This window comes from Embiotoca jacksoni, unplaced genomic scaffold (assembly GCF_022577435.1).
Source record: "Embiotoca jacksoni isolate LCO1_2020_lvr unplaced genomic scaffold, fEmbJac1.0.p SCAF_6, whole genome shotgun sequence".
NCBI lineage: Eukaryota > Metazoa > Chordata > Actinopteri > Embiotocidae > Embiotoca > Embiotoca jacksoni.
The window spans coordinates 5,640,933-5,660,116 of NW_027185414.1; the positions used below are offsets into that span (position 1 = coordinate 5,640,933).

The 19,184-nt window shown below is 42.6% G+C and overlaps 1 protein-coding gene across 2 annotated transcripts in view; it reads left to right on the forward strand.

Annotated features, from left to right (window-relative positions):
* The first annotated feature begins 3,318 nt into the window (after window positions 1-3,318).
* The window catches only part of nkd1 (NKD inhibitor of WNT signaling pathway 1), a 28,747-nt gene continuing 12,881 nt past the window's right edge, over window positions 3,319-19,184 (forward strand). For both annotated transcript variants that reach the window (XM_069174163.1, XM_069174164.1), the window contains exons 1-3: window positions 3,319-3,500; window positions 3,598-3,630; window positions 3,893-4,032. In XM_069174163.1, coding sequence (XP_069030264.1) covers window positions 3,476-3,500; window positions 3,598-3,630; window positions 3,893-4,032 — 198 coding nt within the window. In that variant the 5' untranslated portion in view covers window positions 3,319-3,475. The remainder of the gene's footprint in view (window positions 3,501-3,597; window positions 3,631-3,892; window positions 4,033-19,184) is intronic.

The following is a 19,184-nucleotide window of genomic DNA, read 5'->3' on the forward strand; positions in this document are numbered from 1 at the left end:
GGAGTTATTGGAAGTTTGGGGGTTCACGTCCATGCGAAGGGTTTAAACCCCCACCACCTTCTCTCAGAAGCATCAAAGGCGAAGCTTGGAAATAGGGCCCGCAAAGCCATCTCTCCGTTGGCCTCTTCAAAGGACAGGAAGTGTGTCAGAGGAACAGGCCTTCTTTCCCAGCAAATTCAGGCGAGTTGCTATAATAACAAGCTCATCTGTGTGTCCGTGGCAGACTAGTTCAAAGAGGAGCCTGATTCCTCTTGGTACAACATGTGATGATAGAGTCAGGATGCGGAAACCACTGTGTTGTAGAAATGCAACTGGGGGTCTGGATTAGGGACATGTGTCCGCTGTGTATCTTCAACCTCAAAAACGGGAACGTCCTTCCCTGGAAATTGGGGCCAAATTAGGTTTTTGATCTTAACTTTGACAGAAATCATCCCAACTTTAGATTTGGATATCACCTGCGGCTATTAGCTGCTTGACTGCAGAATTTATTGAACCTCTCCTGCGAGGAACCTTGTGCATTAAATTCCCTCTATAAAGCCTCAAACATATGATGTACGGTATGTGTGTAGACTCGACAAACTGGTCAGAGTGAGCGACCTGTGTTTTCACTGACAAGCTGCTGCTGATAGTGCAAACAAAAGTAAGGAAGTTGAAGTTTTCCGGTGACATGTAACAAAGGCATCTCCTCTGAAACGTCCTGCTCATCAACATTCACATGCTCTCACGCTGATCGCCTGGCTCCAAATGAGACAAGGCAAAAGAAAAGTTGATGAAACTCCGCTTCTACAACATGTGTGGCTGACAGTTGCTCTGTAAGTAAAGAATGTAAAACATATACTGTCTGTGGGGAATATTATAAAGCACAATAAATAATTTACATAAACTATAATACCAGCATATATATAAGTAGATAAATACCAGTAAGCGTAGATGAATACAGAGACCTCATTGTACTTCCTATTTGAGTTATTTCTAAGGTTAGCCACAGATAGGAACTGGTCTGTACCAAAGGAAGGACTGCACAAAGGTACCTTAACACACTGAAGGATCCTGCCTTTATTCTTTTGTTTGGGGTTTAGGATTTTAATCTGTTAATATTGGGTCCTTTGTTTCCACCAGAGCCACAGAGGAAGACTTGCAGGAATCTTGTGAAGTCCTGAGTTGAAGATAATGGTGTAAAGATAAAAGGTGTAAAATGCGAAATATGCACACAAAACAAAACCAACTTTTTTTCATTCAACTTAATAGAGTAAATATGAAATTCTGCCAGTGTGTGTGTGTGTGTGTGTGTGTGTGTGTGTGTGTGTGTGTGTGTGTGTGTGTGTGCTTGACATGCTGATAGCAATGCTGTGAGACACACAGGTACAAACAACATGGCCTGTAAACTTAAACACAGTTCTGACATCCTGACAGTAGGGACCAATGTTAATTTAGGGGCCAGTAAGAGTACGTCAGCACGTCTTTGCTTTTAAGTGCTTCTAGCTTTTAATAAGATGTCCCAAAACTGAAGTAATATTCCCCTGTTTTTAGACTTAAAAAGGAATAAAATACACCATGACTCAGAAATGACAAGTTAAGACAAATTTTAGACATCCAGCATTTGGAATAAAAAAGGAACCTATTTTGAAAACACATAAAACACTACTGCCTGCACCATGCAGGCGACAGTTCTCAGGAAACCTTTTTAAATAACATTTGTGTCTTATTCATGTATTCAAGTGTTCATTCATGAAACTGATACAGCATATCAAGGAGACTCCTCTTTTTATTAGTTCATCGAAGCTGATCGATCAGATCATTTCAAAGTCGAAAACACATGATAGTTTCTCATGAAAAAACAAAAACTTTTTATCTTATATAACAATGGAAGCACATTATACATGTTCAGCCTGGTCCTCCAATGAGCATACTAATCTAAAGACGAAAACATTGCATTGTATAGTGTATCTTTTTTTTTTTTTTTATTGAACAGAAACATATTTCCAAATTTTTCACATCATACAATCGACTCAGTTGGTATTTTGGGGAAAACTCAAACTGCCAACCAGAGATAAATAATCAATTTTAGAATGTGATTAATGTCAAAGTCTATTCTTACATTGATAATTATTGGAGCATTAGCATGGCATCTCTTAAGAAAATGTCTGGAGCGTTACCAGTTCTTTTGTCACAAGATGATGCCCACTGTGTTGTATTACTGTCACACTGAGCTACTGGCAGCCTGGCATGAAATGGCGCTGCAGCTTCTGTTTTATGAAGACATCAAAAGAATCTTAGCCTGCCTTCATCTGCTGCCTCACTCCAATAAGACCCTTATTCTCATGTCAGAGACCCCAAACACAGATGTGCACTGACCACAGAGCCACATGTGATATCATTTTGTCCCCAGGAAACCCATGTGACAGGATAATTGTTAATATGGTTTATATTACAGTCAAGAGGGAGCCCATTTCAAGTTATGCTGGCATGCTACGGCAAAGGTGTTATGACAAAGATCTTGTGGCAAATGATTTGTGATGTCAGATGTAGAAAATGTATCAGAGCTGACCTGAGAGACAATTTTCACAACTAGAAACTTTCTTTTGCATTTTGCTCAATTTCCACTTGCCCTCAAATAAAACATTAAAAACTCCACGTTTTGATTTGGATCCATTTGAACTGACATGGTTTCCCCCAAAACTGCAGACGCCACGGCACACCTACACGAAGTCCCCAGAACTCCCGTTTATGAGAACGACTGAAAACAATGCAGGGAAGTTCAGAGCGTTTACACGCACTTGCTGGCACTCTGGGGTGACGTAGCTCTAAATCCTGATCTTATTGTTGACATCTCTTCAGCGCTTTGAAGAGAGACACGAGCGGGGAGAGCTGAGCGAGCTGCATCAAGTCAGCCAGAAGAAGTCACCTGAACCCGGAAGTCATGACTTTTTATTTTCATAATAAAAATATATTAAGCAGCAACACGGACGGGTTGCTGCGGGGTTGTTTTTGATCAGTTACTTTAATAGTTTAAGTAGACAGTTTAACTGCACCAATTTTTGGTTTACAGACGTTTACAAGTTTAAAAATTGCGGGGGGACAAATTAAGGCACTGTTGATATTTTCGGGCTTTACATTTATAATATGTAAGAGCATGAATGCAATGCAAGTATTTGTTCTTTTTCAACACTGTATGTCATCTCTATTTCGTTTGGCGCATGCCTAGTTTACGTGCCATGGAGTCCACGGGTTTTATTCTGAAAGCGCCGACAGGAAGTCGCACAGCCTATTGTCTTTTGTGTGTCTTGTCAGCGGCGGCGCTCTGGATCAAAGGCTCGTTTGGCTCCCAGTCGTGCGGTCCTGTACCGAGCGCAGTCTGCTCTCCGTCTCCACGGACGCTCCTCTGTCTGGATATCGCAGCCCGCCTCTCTTTATTTTTTCTTTTCTTTGGATTATATTCATCTGATGGTTTTCAACTCCAACTCGATGCATAGAAATGGGTAAACTGCACTCGAAACATGGTAAGCTTTCCTATTCCTGAGAGGAAAATCACAGCTGTAGTTGCTGCGATACTTTCGAGTAACACATTCATTGTCTCCTGTCTTTCTTTCTCTCAAGCCGCTATTTGTAAACCGAGGGAGAGTCCTGAAGGTAAGCGCACTTCTTCTTTCCCTCTTTTGTGTCATGCACTTTCATATATTTCTGAGCAATTTGGGTCAGTTTGAGAACAGCGAAGCAGTTTCTGGTCTCATCTCCGTCTCCAGCTCGTTGCTGTCCGACTCTTTGAAGACCGGACTGCTTGCAGCACCGAGGAAACGTAGTTTGTAGCCGCTAATAATGCGCTTGTGTGTGCGTGTGTGTGTGTGTGTGCGTGTGTGTGTGCGTGTGTGTGTGCGTGCGCGTGTGTTTTCAGGCGACAGCTTTGTAGTCAATGCCTGTTTGGCGAGGAAGGGAATCGACGACTGGCTCGTGAAGCAGAAATACTACTGCACGAGCTCTCGCCTCGAGCAGCAGGACTGTCACCACAAGAATAACTGCGGCTTGACGACGCGGGTGAGTGAGACTCTGTCCACCGGTTTATTTACAGTGAAGCAGAAATTCCTGCTGTTTTCATATCAAATGTGTTGCCTCTTTACGATGTTTGTGTTCGTTTCACGTGCGGCGTTTAAAAAAAAAAAAAAAAAAAAAAAATATATATATTTTTTTAAAGCTGCGCTTCACCTTGCCACTACTTTAGCACGAGGCTACATTTCCTCTGCCGATGTCTCAAAGTCCTCACAAACTTTTTGATAAACTTTTTACAGTGGTGGAGGGAGAAGTTCATGTTGGCTGCACACAGGGAGGTAAATGTTGCTGTTTTGTTTTTTTTAGACAGGGAGATATTTGCAAGCTTAAAATGTACTCCGAAGCTCTTGAAGTGAACAGGAACATCTCAGTTTCATGTGTTGCAGTCCCTTTTTTTTTTTTTTGCTGTCCTGTTTCGCTGACAAAATGAAACAATACATTTTAATACTGCTTTGGTTGAGCTCTAATCTACGCACGTAGGGAACCAATGATCAGCCTAAGCACTGATCTGAGGGTTTGTTGTTGTTTTGTTTTGTTAGGTAACAATAGATCAAGCCTGAGTTGAAAGCATTGCAGTGTGACAGTCTGGTGACAAGTGTGGATTGTAAAGGCTGGGGAGAAATGTTGGAGGTCATGCTTGTTTTGTATTTTGGCAGTACCGTAAACACTGGGCTGTTGTTGTCAAGTGGGGAAATCCTTTGGAATTGCTTCAGAGGAGCCTTAAGCCTCTTTGGTTAGCGATGCCTTCCTCAAAGGCAGCATGTTTGAGGAATTGGAGCCCATCAAAAAAAAAAAAAGAAGGAAAATCAGTTCCTCCGCCCACGATCCAGACACTTGCAGAAGAAATGCATCTATCTCTTGAATACAGCCCAAAAATCCAGGATCTATTTCATTTTGAACACATTGACGTACCTACTGTAATATTCAGTTGTGATTTGTGTCGCAGGATTTTCCTTTTATAATACTTGACAGCTCCTTTAGTTGCCCACCATTTGTGAAAAAGGAGAATCCTATCATCAGCGGCATGTAGCTGCTTGGCGTAGTAAACAGTCGATTTCATTTTCCCTCCTTTTTGCCAGTCATTTGCTCATTATGATGAAATACTCCGTTAAGATGCAGCAGTTCTTTTGTAAAGGTCATGTTATGCCACGTCTTTATACTGGTTATCACGCAAGCTCGACACACGTGCACACGCGGGGTGAGATCCTTTCAAAAAATGTGCCTTTGGTGTGGGGAGTTATCAGCATGAAGGTGAGCAGTAGGCAAACACAAATTGAGGAAGTCTTGGACAACAGAAATATTTTCCAATTCCCACCTATATCAGGTCTAAAGTCCGCCACTGTTTTTTCTCCAGCTGTGTTGCATGATGGGTTATTTATGACAAAGTGCAGGTTAAAGTGTGTTACAGGGTGTTGGGAGGTTGGCACCTACGTGGTGTTATAGTTGATGATTACAACGTGTCCAGCGCTGCAGTTTACCTATTCATATAGTAAAACGTTGGTTCTCAAAGCAGGTGTTGTGTCTAAGGGACGTTTTTTTGTTGAGTGACTGTAAGAAACACCTGAATCTATATTTCCCTTTGGAGCATGAAGACGCTGCTGCAGCAGAAAATCCCTTCTATTTACGTCGCTGCTCATGTGTTTAGTGGGGTTCGTATGCTTTGGGCAATTTAAGCATTTGAACCCACAGTATTACCATTCAATTACCATAAATTATTACCACAAAAACAAACATTCATTACTTTGTTTCACGACATTTTCACGTGCTTCTTTTCCCAACAACAGTGGTGTGTGTGAAGTTTTGGCCCAGGGTGGAAGGGGCCCCTGCCGAAAGGGCTGGATGTTTTTTAACAATTTAGAGTTGGCGTAGTTCAGCTTGTATAAATAATTCAAGTCTGGATGGCTAATGGCTTTTAAAATTCAGAGGGAGAATGAATAAAAGAAGAGAGGTGTTTCCACATAATTTATTTTGGTGCTTTTCTCTTTTGTTTCGTGATCATTAAATTAATTGAAGTAAATCTATAATGACCACTCCCTCCAGGAAATCGGGATATTGTGTCATTAAATTCAATCAATATCTGACACATTTGTAGGAGTTTGCTGTAATTTTCACCGCATTAAAAGTGCTCAGAAGAAGCTCTGCTGAAGGCTCTTCTGCACAAAGTAAACCTCTCCCAAACAGAAAACGCCTCATTTACAGTGAACAAGTCTCTTTAACCTCTCATGATCAAAATAAACTACATCCTTACATCAAAAAAAGTGTCTGAAGTGGTGGTGATGGGCTTCACGGGAAATCTTGTCTTATCGTAAGAATTAGGTCACCGATCGTTGCCTTTCCCTGCGTTATTCTTATCATACAGTATGTGTTAAACCACCTGAGTTTTTTTTACAGCTTTACAGTTTTATGAGATTATACTTTGTGCTGAGGCATACAGCATGCATAACATGAATATTGGCATTTTTACAGAAGATGGAGTCTTCTTCTGTAAAACGATGTCACTTTTAGTGGGTCAAGGATTCAATAAAAACAAACTAAAGTATTTCCATTTATTTCTGGGATGTGCAGTCTACGTAGTAATACAGGAAGTGATTACATATGTTTCGTCATTAGGTCTTAGTTTGAAAAAAAAAAAAAAAAAAAAATCTGTTTTTTTTCTTCGGCTTGCAAGTTTGGCCAATTTCTGCAAAATTATTGCAAAAAAAAAAAAAAAAAAAAAAAAAAAAGACCTAAACTTCTGCAAATTGCATTGGAACTTTTCAGAAAATCTGCAGCAAAAACAAACATGTTTGACAATAACAATCACAAAGAAGGTGAAATCCTAGAGGGACTGATTTATGATGTAAAGTCACGGTTTTTCATCAATCTGTGGCAGCGTAGTTTACGAGCAGTGTTGAGATGTGACGTAACTTTCAGTAATTTTCAGTAGCTTTCCCAAAGCTTAAAAATATTTATTTCATAGTTATGTAAGCACCATGCTAAATAAGTTGATGTTTGATGTGTTGATGTTTCTGCCCTCTTAAGAAGAATTACACAAATGGTACAGAGTCCCAACCTTTTCCAAAATATTTATTGATTAATTCAATGTGTGAAGATTATTTTTCTTGAAAAATATGCTCTAGAAAATATTCCTGTTAAAAATGATCTAGAATTTTGAATTATTCCTCAAATTGAATCTATTCCCCTTCGCTAGAGGAAATCTTCGCCGTATCCCATTAGAAGTCTTAACGTTGTGTGAGAGCTTTAAAAGCTCGACCCCACGGTGCTCTCAGACAAAAACAGAAGCTAACCTTTTACGTGAGAGAATGCAAGTCTGCTCTCTTAGCTTTAAAAGTTGTCTATATTGTATGGAATACCTGGTGAGATAGTTATTTATAGCCGCTGTTCTTTGAGCCCCCCCTCCCAGCTGAACCAGGGTCCGGGAGAATGTGGGTCGGGTGTCAACAGTGGGGAGTCCGTGCTTGGAATTCTTTTGATCCAAACTTTCCCAAAACCTTATTCCCCGTAGGAACAATGCAGATCCTAAAGAAATCACTGTGGTGAGGAGCGGCTCACATTAGTTTGTCTCTATTAATGGTTCTGATATTGCTGAGTATGCAGAGAAGATAAAGATGCACCTAAAAGACTGTGTGGTGTTTCCATGCAGACTCTGTGCTCTGCAGCCGTTCGTGAGGTGTGCGGTCAGATACGCCGTCGGTTGGTCGAGCCGGGCGGACTGTGAGTGAGTGGTGTGGACAGGTGGATCTGCGGGTCTCAACACATGAGATCCAGGTCATATGAACCTCAGCACACTTTCTCCCCTGTGTACAGCATGGTGTCTACACCCACCCATAAATCCGATGTGTTCTGTGCGGCCTGTAGATTTCTGTTGCTGACATAGACATCGATATGGCCGAAGATTTTCACAACGTAGGACTTGGGAGTTCAAATTTCTGGTGGCGAGTTTATAAGGTTGCTTCCTTTGGCATCGTATAAAAGACACGACCATTATGGTTGTCGGGCGTCAGGACTGACTTCAAATGTATTCTATTTTAATGGCTTTCCTCACAAGTTACCCCTTTCTGTGGTTAAAACCGCCCCCTCCTCTGGTGCTCCCCTCTCCTCCATCTTCCCTTCCTAACCTCCATCTGTTTGTTGCGTTTACCCTGTGGCCCTGTGTGACGGTTGCTGCTGATGAAATGAGACTGCATTTGAAGTGGGCCACGCAGGGAGGTGTCTGTAGTGACACTGATGGCTCCTCCTCCTCCTCCTCCTCTGTGAAGCCTTACCCTCTGTGTAGTAAAAAGACCACCTCCCCCCATCCCCTCCACTCTCCTTCCACCTCTTCCAAGTCTTCCTGAGCTGCTGCTCCTACAAATCCAAAACTTAGGTTTTTTTTTCTTCCACTGAACTTCCATCAGTTTGTATGGAAGACAGACAAAAGCAAAGGTACATCTGACGACCGAATGCAACTCAAAAGTGAATCACAGTGGAACTTCTGCCCCCAACCCCCTTGTCTCACAGTTGGTTGCAAGGTCTTTGATTTTTTTTAGGTTTTTTTTGAAAGTAGAAAGGTTTCTTTGGAAATAGGCCTAAAGCTTTTAAACGCATTCCCTCAGCCTCCAAGTCTGATAAAAGACGTGGCAGGTTTTGCGCCCCCTTCGTTTTTCGCTTCTGCTGTTGTGCTTTTTCTTTCCTTGTCGTTTTCCACAAAGCGAGGGCCCTTGTCTCGAAGCTGAAAGCACCTTTCAAATACAGACTCCTCATCCTCTTTCTCTCCTGCTTTCTGTCTTTTTCCCTGTGCGTTTTCTTTTCCCACCGGCTGGCCTCTTGTGCGTGCTGTGTGACGTATGCCCCTCTCCCACCGGGCTCTACCCCCTCTGTGCTCCCAAGGGACCAAGGGCCTGTTGTTGCTCTTTGAAGAGGCTGGGAGAAAAGTTTGGAGCCACACTCTAAAGAGAAGAAAAGCCCTCGCCTTTGGGAGGAGGGGTAGCACCTGGCCATAGAGGGGCTCTGTGATTTTTTTTTTTTTTTTTTCTTCCTTTTTTCCCATGAGAAGATGCGGTGGAAGTCTTGGGCTGACATCAACGTAGCTCGGGGACTGGGAGGTTCGAGGATGTGGAGGTGGCTTTAATGTCACATCAGGCATCGTATGTCGCACAGATTACTAAAAGCTTGTGAATGATGCCTTCTGGAAAGGATTTCTGTGAAAGAAAGATGCTGGTTGAGAGTAAGATAAAGCTCTAGTGGCATGTCGACATTTGATCAGGTTTTTCCTTCTACCTTTTTTTTGGGGGGGGAAAGCGAAAGCATTTCCCTCCCCCGCTTCTCCCTCTGTATTTCTCACTGGCCATTATACCACACATGCCCGATCTTAGGAAATGCAGGACTGAATCTGTTTAGTTTCTGAATTATTTAACAGGTAAAAGGTTTAAAATTTGTAAAAGCCATCATCTCCTGTCACTGTTGGTGGTGTGAGAAATAAAACGGCGTATTTGCCGTATTAATAGTCAGGGCGCAATGCTCATTTATGTGCATATCTTTTCATGCGTGTGCATGTAAGTGTGCGATATGTCGGGAGTCAGCTGTCCGGATGCACTTCAGAGATCAAAGGCTTCTACGAGAATGTGCTCTGAATCTCAGGGGATTAGCAGCTGAGATTGTGCTTTGTTTCCCCAAATATATGCTCAGTTTGGAGCAACGGATAGCTGTTGATCAAAGTGTCTCTGTGGCTGCAAGGCTTTGTTCCTCACTTGAGGGTGGCATTTATCTCACAACTCTAAAGAATAGATCAATTTTGAGCGCGTTCTGCTCTTTTGTTTTCTTTTGTGTTAAAACTTGACCGGATTGAAATGGAAAGCCACTGACAGGCTTGTGTTATACTAAATAGTGTAAACAGTGTGGAAGTCGGAGCAGACAATTCACCTAAATGTTTTATATTAGCTAGACATCATCATTGCTGTAAATCTCACATATCTGTATGTATCTGTATCTGTAGTATCTTTTGACGTATCTTTTGATGTGTGAATATGCTCTTAGACACACTAATGCCGTTTTAAAAAGGGTCATAAACTATTTTCCTTTCATATTTGAGTAAAGATAGACCAGAGATATCAGCAAGGAAAGCTCTTGAGTGTAAGTGTCATGCAATTACCATACCAAACCTGCAAAACCTTAGAAACACCAGCAAAGTAACTGCATGCTCTATACATGCACAGCACAATAAATGTGCTGTGCACATTTATATATATATTTATATATATGTATATATACAGGGAGAAACTCTCGGTTTCACTGATAAACTCTCGGTGACTGAGGCCTCTGTGGTGGTTCTGGGTTTTCTGTGGGAGCTCAGTGCCCGTTTTAATCACCCACTTTAAAGACTCTGCTGAAGTGGGTGTTTAAGTGTTTAAACCCTGAATAATTCTCTGTTGTTTGTTTATCGGGTTCCCCTGCGGGCTGCGCTCTGGCCCATGCTGTAAGTGCTGAATAATTTCACTAAGCACTCAAAGTGGCTCTCAAATAGGACAAGATCAACATCTGCATGAAGCTGCTATCAAGCTCTCATGAGATTGTGCCTATGAAGCACAGAGGCACTCACAAATATACACACACACACACACACACACACACACACACACATTGCCCATGTGTTTACCATAATACGTGAATTCATTTATCACCGCTAACAGAGTCCCAGCATGATTCCCTTCCACTTGTTTGTCTTATAAACCTGATCTGGGGAAACACCAGTGATGGCCTCCACAGCTTCCCTGAGCCCTGCTGGTGTATTTATCCTCCTTGTGTTTGCGCGCTTTGGTGACCAGGGCTATAAGGCCACCTGAGGTGGAGGGAATGGAGGAAGTAGATTTAGGTAAACAGAGGTGGGAGAGCATTGTGCCGCTCACCGACCGTGGTTCCAGGGCTCTTCAGTTCTTCCTGTGGCGCCTGGGCTGGAGGAGGTCTGGATTGTCTGTTAGGGGATGTTTTTAGTGGAAGGAAAGCTAAACAGAAGATCGGCCCGGCTGAAAGGAAAGCTGTCCTCCCCTGGTGTGTTTATGCTCCACAGGTGCCACAACCCAAAGAGGACCTCACCCTGTAGATTCTCAATGGAGCAGACCAGCCCTGTGCTCCCCAAAGGGCCATTTGCCCTGTCTGTCAAACCCACCACTCCCTCAGCCAACTACTTAATAACACTCAACACTCCTTTTTTAAGTCTTCAGGGGACTGCAGTGCAACCTTAAAGCGTACAACCCTGTCTGAAATTTGAGATTAGTTTACCTCAGAGTTTACAGTATGAGAGATGGAGTCTGTTTGACGTACACTGTTTCCTTTGTTTTATCATAAAAATCTGTCCTTTCCATATATTCAACTTTCCCTCCTGTAAGACATTCATTTTTTTCACTGTCACTCTCCACTGATAATTAGGTAGGTGCGTGGATATAACTTCAAACCTTTCACCTTCAATATTGATAGATGGTGTTGTTGCTTCTACAGTTGCTGGGGATGAAATTATTTCACCCACAGCTGTAGCACACTATAGTTCACGCACAAAACAATTGTGCTGTGAAACCAATAGGAAGTTATGGGTTGAGGCTAAATGATTAGATCATGTTTAACCATAGCTTTTCATAAATACGTTTTTTTTTTTTTGCGTGTGTATTTTTATGTTTCTGTGTGTTAATATGTGCAGGAGTATTGGTAGTACCATTTCTTAGCTGTCTGCAACTGTAACTGACTCTGCTGCAAGTTCATTATAGTGAGCTGTGACACAAGCCACTAATTCCAGTCAGCTATGAATAGAAATGTGCTATGGCACCAGCACACTCCTATATAGTAGTTGAAGTGTCTATTTCTGCTGCTATGTTTACTTGCTAAGTTGAAACACTCTCTGTAATTACAGAGATTTTAAGTCCACAGTTATAAGGTCAGATGTGAGGGATGTTTTGAGGTAGTGGCTTGTGGCTGGCAGGATGTCTGTTCGTGTGTTGTGTGTTGTGTGTTGTGTGTTGTGTGTGTGTGTGTGTGTGTGTGTGTGTGTGTGTGTGTGTGTGTGTGTGATCGTATGGATATCTAGTATGTGTGCACAGGCAGAAAGGAAGAATTTGGCCACCTTGGTGTTGAGGTCTGTCCCATCTGGTCAACATGCACACGTCGGAGGTTTTCACAAGTGCCACCTACCGCATGGAGCTCCGCTGTTGATGACAGTGACAATGTTTAGTAACTGGCTTTGAATAAATGTTTCTGACATCTGTCATTTGGGGGAAATTGTAGAAATCCGATTGTAAACATCGGGCTTTATGATATTTTCCTCATCGGCAGCTTTGTTTTCATGTGCGTAGTGGCTCAGACTGCACTCAGAATACACCCTAACAACTTACAAAACAGGTTTGGTAGATCAGACAATAACATGAGGAAAACTTACTATATATATCTATAAACAGGTTTCGCTTTGTTTGTTTGATTTTTTTTTTTTTCATTCAGCAGCTTTTTAATGTTGTAGATCAGATAATTAAAACACAATTTATTTAGGAAATGCAATTTTCAAGACACTATTGAACACTATTACATTGCGAAAAATCCTCAGTATGAATATATGCTATTATAAAGAGATCTTTTCACTGTAGCCACTATCATGACAAGTTACAGAGACGTGTGCTCTCATTTGGCTTTGGTAAAAGGCTGAAGTGCCTGTCGCTTTCTTGCTGCCCTCGAGGTAGACTTCCTGACTAAAATCCTGTTCCTCCCACACTTTGCTACACTTCAGACTGGCGTCTGAAGCCACCCAGACGACTGAAGGACTGTCTCTCCTCAAAGAGAGCTTTGACTAATTACTAAGACCCTCCAGACCGAGTGGAGCACACTGTTACTCTCAGACACTTAATGATGGAAGCAGGCATGTTGCCAACCGTTTGTCTAGAATGTATAATCCATCCTGTTTTTGCAATAGTGATTGAAACTCGTGCACGCGCTCCCTAAGCTTGTGTCACCCCAGCAGGACTGCTCTGCCCTTTTTGCTGAAGAAGTTAAAGGTTTCAGAGCGAACTAATTTCCTTCTGCAAGGGTGACATATCCAATTCTAACCACACAGGCTTTTGGAGATGAGGTGTGTCATTTTGTGTGAGACACCCTCTCTCCTCTTTCTTTCTTTTCCTTTTCTCTTTTCCTTATTCTTTGGATGTGGGCTTCACTCTCAATTCAGAGGGCCATAATGTTGTGATTTGTTGCTCTTGGCAGGCGGAGACACCCTGTAAATCAAGGCCAAGCGACAGGCCGTCTCCATTCCCTTCCAAGCCAGAGCTTCCACTTGGGAATGCAAGTTCCCAAAGTGGAGTTCATTGGCTCCGGAGAAAATGTCATAAGGATTCACCTCCAGCTCAGATTCCCTGTTAACTCTCTGGACTCCTGAGGAAAGTTTAGGACAAAAACAGAACAGCCTTCGCTAATGCCATCTGCTCACATGTTTACTAATGCCTGTGTGTGAATACTAGAAGTTCAGCTGCAGGCCACTTAGCAAAAGAAGAGTCAAAATGACAATTATTAAAATGAAGTAACAGTGGTTGTATTTCTTTATTTTATTCTGATGAATACAGTTGTGTTTACAGCCACAGGACCACAGCAAACTGTTGCTTATCCTTACATCAACTTTATGATTCGCTGATAATGTTTTAGTTTTTTTTGTCGTTGTAATTTTTTTCAAATAAGTTTCAGAAAAAGCAAGTGAACTTTTTTGAATTCGGGTCAAATATTTCTCGTAGAAAATGAAATGAAAGCACTCGTAGCGACGGGCTTCTCTAAACTGCTGGAGGGGCGATCACGCTGTTAGACTCTTGATCTTGACACATTGTATCCTCCCTCTCCTCCTCTCTGGTGAGATACGGCTTTGATAAACAGTGTGATAAATGTTAATTGTTGCGGTTACATATTTTTCAAAAGCTAATAAAGGCCGTTACCTTGAGTAACAGGTAGGGTTTAGCGCCTGAGGGGCTGGCTGAGTTGTAAAAGCTTATCTTTGCAGGTGTAAAAGTTTTGTAAATGGGTCATTAAAGTGTTGGCCAACTTCACACATAGAACACAGAAAAGTGAGAGGGGGAGGGAGATTACTTCAGATCAGCAGGTTTCTGAAGCATAGAGATGAGGGCTGTAAATCTCTGCTAATATTCCACTGAGCCTTTCAGGAGGCAGCCTTTGATGTGGGTGAGGTAATGTGACCAGCAGTGTTTGCAATGTTAATCTGATGTGGAGAAATGACTGGTGGCTGCGCGCTATCGCTCCACAAAGGGTACGCGTCCAATCACGGCACTTGTTGGTCCTGTAAAAGAAAAAGAAATGAATTCGGAGAGAAAACAATACGTGTACAAAAAGTCACACATCCACCACACAGATACGTGTCTTTACAACCTCCTGTAGTCCAATGTTTAATTTACACACACATATAATTTAACTTCATAAACAGGGCAAAACTCTTCTGAGCCACTCCTCCGCCTCCATATGCAGGGATTTTTTTTCAGCCTCACTAAAATGTCTCTGGTGTGTGTTTATCTGTTTATGTGTTGAGAATCTCAGCATGACCGGTGTCGTGAACTAGAGTTAACACGGTAAGCCCTCTGGCATGTGCAGCCTCCTCAAACCCCTTCCAGCTTTGTGTGTTTGCTGACCATGCACACTTTAATCATAGAGCTGCTTCCTCCAACCTGCCTGGTGATGGATTCCAACTCCGTGGCTATAATTTCCTTCCTGGGGTGCAGGAAGAGAGGTGGGTGTGCCGTGACTGAGGGGTGTCAGGCATGGGGCCGCCGAGTCTGCAGGGAAGGTGTCTGTCTTTGAAGCTCCATCCGAGACGTCAAATTATAAGTTAACCCTGTTTGGTCCACAGAGTTTAGGGACTTATAATTGTCCAATTATTTATCTAGTTTGTTATCCACTCAACCTAAGTAGTGCCCTCTTTTTATAGGTGCTGAAAAATCAAGGCAGACGTAGTGGCTGAGAATCAGGAGAGAAAGCTTTGGATGTAATTTAGAGGTCTATGTGTGGTTTTAAAGTTTGCTGTCGTAACCACATTTTGACAATTTTCCAATCTGATTGTGCCAGCTGTGTTTTTTTTCTTTTTTTTCTGTTGCATACTGAACTGATAATAATGTTGTTCAGCTGTGTGGTATTTGTACTAAAAAGTACAATGTGTACACTAAATGTACTGCAAGGTGCTTCATATTTAAAACATCCCCCTCTGTTTGTTGTAAAGCTCTGACATTTTAGACAACTTAAGCATCTGTTTTCCTGGAACAACTTCAACAGAGTACCTCAGTGCATCGTGTGATGATGGGCCTCATAGTCGCTTTGTAAAAAAAAAAAAAAAATAGGAAAAAGAATCAGGTGTATCTCGTTTGGCTGGAGAGAAATGCAGAGATATTGATTTGCCATGGCTCTTGGTCTGTGGGTGTTGTCTGCAAATTGGCCCCGTCTCCTCGCTCTCCACAAATGGGACTGTTTCACGTCAGCTCTGCGATGCTATATGATTATCTGAGATCTTCATTTCATGTGTGAAAACTGATCCCCTTTGAAGCCTCACTCACAGGCACTTCACTACCTCACATCAACACCCTCTATCTTGGCTCCATCTCGGGGCGTCATGTTTTACTGCGACGTGGTGCTTTGAATGAGGCTGTTTAATGCTGCTGGAAGGTGAGGAGCACTCCAGCATGAAGAGCTGGAAGAGAGGCCCGGACCCCGGTTTAAACTGTTGTTTGATGATGACTGGTGGTCCGTTTTTCTCCTCTTGCAGCACCACCACACTCACCACACGTTGCAGGATAGGCTCTGCTCCAGATTCCAGGAGTTGTACTGCGCAGTCCTTTGAAATTGCCTCCGGTGTATCTCAGTTTACTCTTTGGGATGGTGGAGGGGGATGGGTATTTCCTTTCCTGAGGTCCTCTGTGAGTAACACTACACCTATAAGCTAATTTGCAGCTCTAAAACTAATAAGAGCTGGGCTTTTTTTGTTGTTTTACTTCTTGGTTTTCAACACTGGGACTGTGTGTGCACTGGAGCGTTTGAAAATTCCCATGCTATACAGCTGTTTTCTCCATTAGTAATTCATAAACTTTTTGTAATGGCTACTATCCAGATTAGACGAACTCCGTCATAATCATTTCATCTGCCAAGCCCACCAGATTTAAGGGACAAAGTACAAATACATGACGACAACTTCAGTGTATCTTAACACACCTGGTTCAAGGACACCGGTGCATCGCATGTTCTGCACTCTCCTGGTATTTTGTGGTGCTGCCTGTGGTCTTCGATCTATGCATGTGTACAGATATTGGACATGCTGGGGCACAAGTGGGAGTAATCCCTCCTCACTTTCTGTTCTGCTCTGTTTCACCTTCTCCAGTGCTGGGTGGCTTTTATGTGAGTGTCGGCAACCTCAGCCATCTCCTGTCTGAAAAGCCCAGGGGAAGCAGACATACTTGGAGAAGCATGGCCGGTATTCCCACATCCAGCCTTGTCTCTGTCACTCTGCCTGTCTCGCCCGTTTGGCTAAATGGCTTTTCATGTGTCGCTCCCCGCTTCGTGTCGGCACGGCTTCTCTTAATGTTGCACTTCCTGAAGGTGGAGGACCGGGCAGGAGGCACCCAGCCGCAGCCCTAATGAGATTTTTCCTGGGTTTTGATGGAGTGCCAGTGGTGCTGCCATTGCTCGAGAGGCCTGCCTCCACTGAGCCCTGGCGTGCGATCAGGTGGAGCTGTCGTCGGCCGCATAAATTGTCAGCCTGTGTGGTGGGTCATGGAGGCAGACAGCATAGAGACCAAGAGGCCTTGTGGGACTTTCCCACAATCACATACAAGTACATATTACTTGCACTTTAATGTACCCCTTTGCTTCAAACACAGACTCGCAGAAAAAAAGTTGGCCCAGTGGGTCAAGTCTGCAGCGCCAGAGTAAGGATGACGCGAGAGGCAACTCTGTGTCGTAACTCCACCAGTCGGTTGTGTGCCAACATGCGCCCACTGTCTTTCTCCCTTTCTCTGCCTGTCTTGCTCTATCCCGGGCAAAAAGACAAAAACATTGCAATATATTCGAAAGTAAATGGCAAAAGCTATTTCAGACCTTTTTAACTCAAACTTATCTGGGATAGTCTAAATGAGCAGAGTCCTATAGGGCTGTCACTTTTTCCGAAAATTACATTTGAACGAATATGAAATGACACGCAATTGGTTTGGTGTAGAACCCAAACCTTGATGTCGTGATTGTCCACTCTGCACGGCTCTGCACAACTGATGATCACACTGGGTCAAATAGGGGCTACCATAGGTCAGATCTGATGGTGATTTGTAAGAGCGCCCTCTGCTGGATGACAGGCAAATGACTTCAAATGGTCTGCTGCACATATAGACTGTGAACTTTAAATTCAAAAGGGTCATTACAGTAATTACGTTCAAACAAATGTTGGCCTTTTGAAGAAGTGGCAGCCTTAGATTGCTCTTTTCAGCTACATCATTAGTTCAGGATGCCAACCTTGACGAAGTTGGCCCTAAAATGATGTAATTCTAATCATGAAATTTCAGTGTATTTTTGCGATAACGACATACACATTTGTTTTGACAAAATATTGTCTCGTTAGCGAATCAAATACCATTGGTGCTCTATTATTGATTATTAGTTTCCTGAGATTGATGCTAGTCAATCTCAGGACAGGTGTTGAATGAGCGCCCCTCACTATAATGTTTTACAGCTGATATTTACTTTAGTAAACACAACGTACTGAAGGTAGTTGAGCGGTCAACATTTTTAATGAAATAACACCACAGATGATGTTAGCTCCGTAAATATTATTCTTATTCTTATTCTTATTCTTAAATATGGTCATGTGTCTTTGGCACATCCAAATCCATATTTATAAAGTGTGCCATTGATGAGGTTTGCCAAATAGTTCCAGGGGCCAAACCAAACAGGCCTTCGAGCCCGCGAGCAATGTAGATGTGATGTTGTAATGGGGCCGGCACACTATGTTCTGTGTTACATTCCAGTCATAAATCACTTTCTGTGAGGGGGATTGAACAACTTTAAAACACACGGGGGCCACACAATCCCTGGTCCCAGAGGCCCTGAAGAAGCTCTGAAGGACCTGGCTGCTATTGAAAGCAAAATGCTTTATGCTCTGGTTTCCACAGAACATTTAACATCATGTCTGGAAAATTGTTTTAGCTGGTCCCATGAAGTGGAGGAGAAAAATGCCTGTTTGTGCCCTGACGCCTGCACCCCTGACCGGTTCGGTCCGGGTTCCGGCAGTGCCGCAGGAAAGTGACTTCCTGCTCCAGCTTTCGTGACATAGTTTGGGTCCTATGCCATAATAACAAACAAGATGGCCAAACACTGCAGCGCCCAGTATACAGCAGAGTTGATAAGCAGTGCGTCTGCATCATTTAGAGCTGATTTTAACAATATGATTATTGGCTCTGTGGACATTTTACTTGTTTACTTTAGCTGTGGTTGAGCCACTGGTGGTGTGGGGGTGAGATTGTTTGGAGGCTTCATCCCCTTGAAGTGCTCTCCCACATTGACCCCCGACCTTTGAATTAGCAAAGGTCCCGTAGAAACCCAACAGTGGCTCATTGCCTAGCCAAAAAAAGATGGATGGCTCTTTTTGTAGTTTTACGTACATGTGGTTGTCATGAATATTGTGGTCATGTTCAATGTAAACAAGAATTTAACGAGACCCAGTTCTCTCATTGATGTCGACCATTCAGACTCGCAGACTCGACATTTGTAAATGTTGCATCAGCTCAGCCTCATCTTTGCTCATTAGTTGTAAAATCATTTTCATTGTAGTTTTGAGTAAATCCACACTAAGCTTTTTAGTTTCACGTCAAACTGAAGCGAATGAGTTAAAGCTTTTTTTCTCTGTTGCCCAACGAACTGCACTGACTTACTTTGTAGTCTAAAACCAGCCACAACTGCTATTTTTGTTACTTTTTATTTAGTGTGTAATAATATAATTTTAGTTACAAAAGATATTCTGTCTTTTGATGTGCGTTTAATATTCTTCATAGCTTGGCCATCTGTGCTACTTTCAGTTTGGGTCAATAAAGATTATATTACAGCTTGTTACCATAAAAAAAAGACCCTGATTTCTGTAAAATAAGTAGACTTTAGTGGAGTTTATG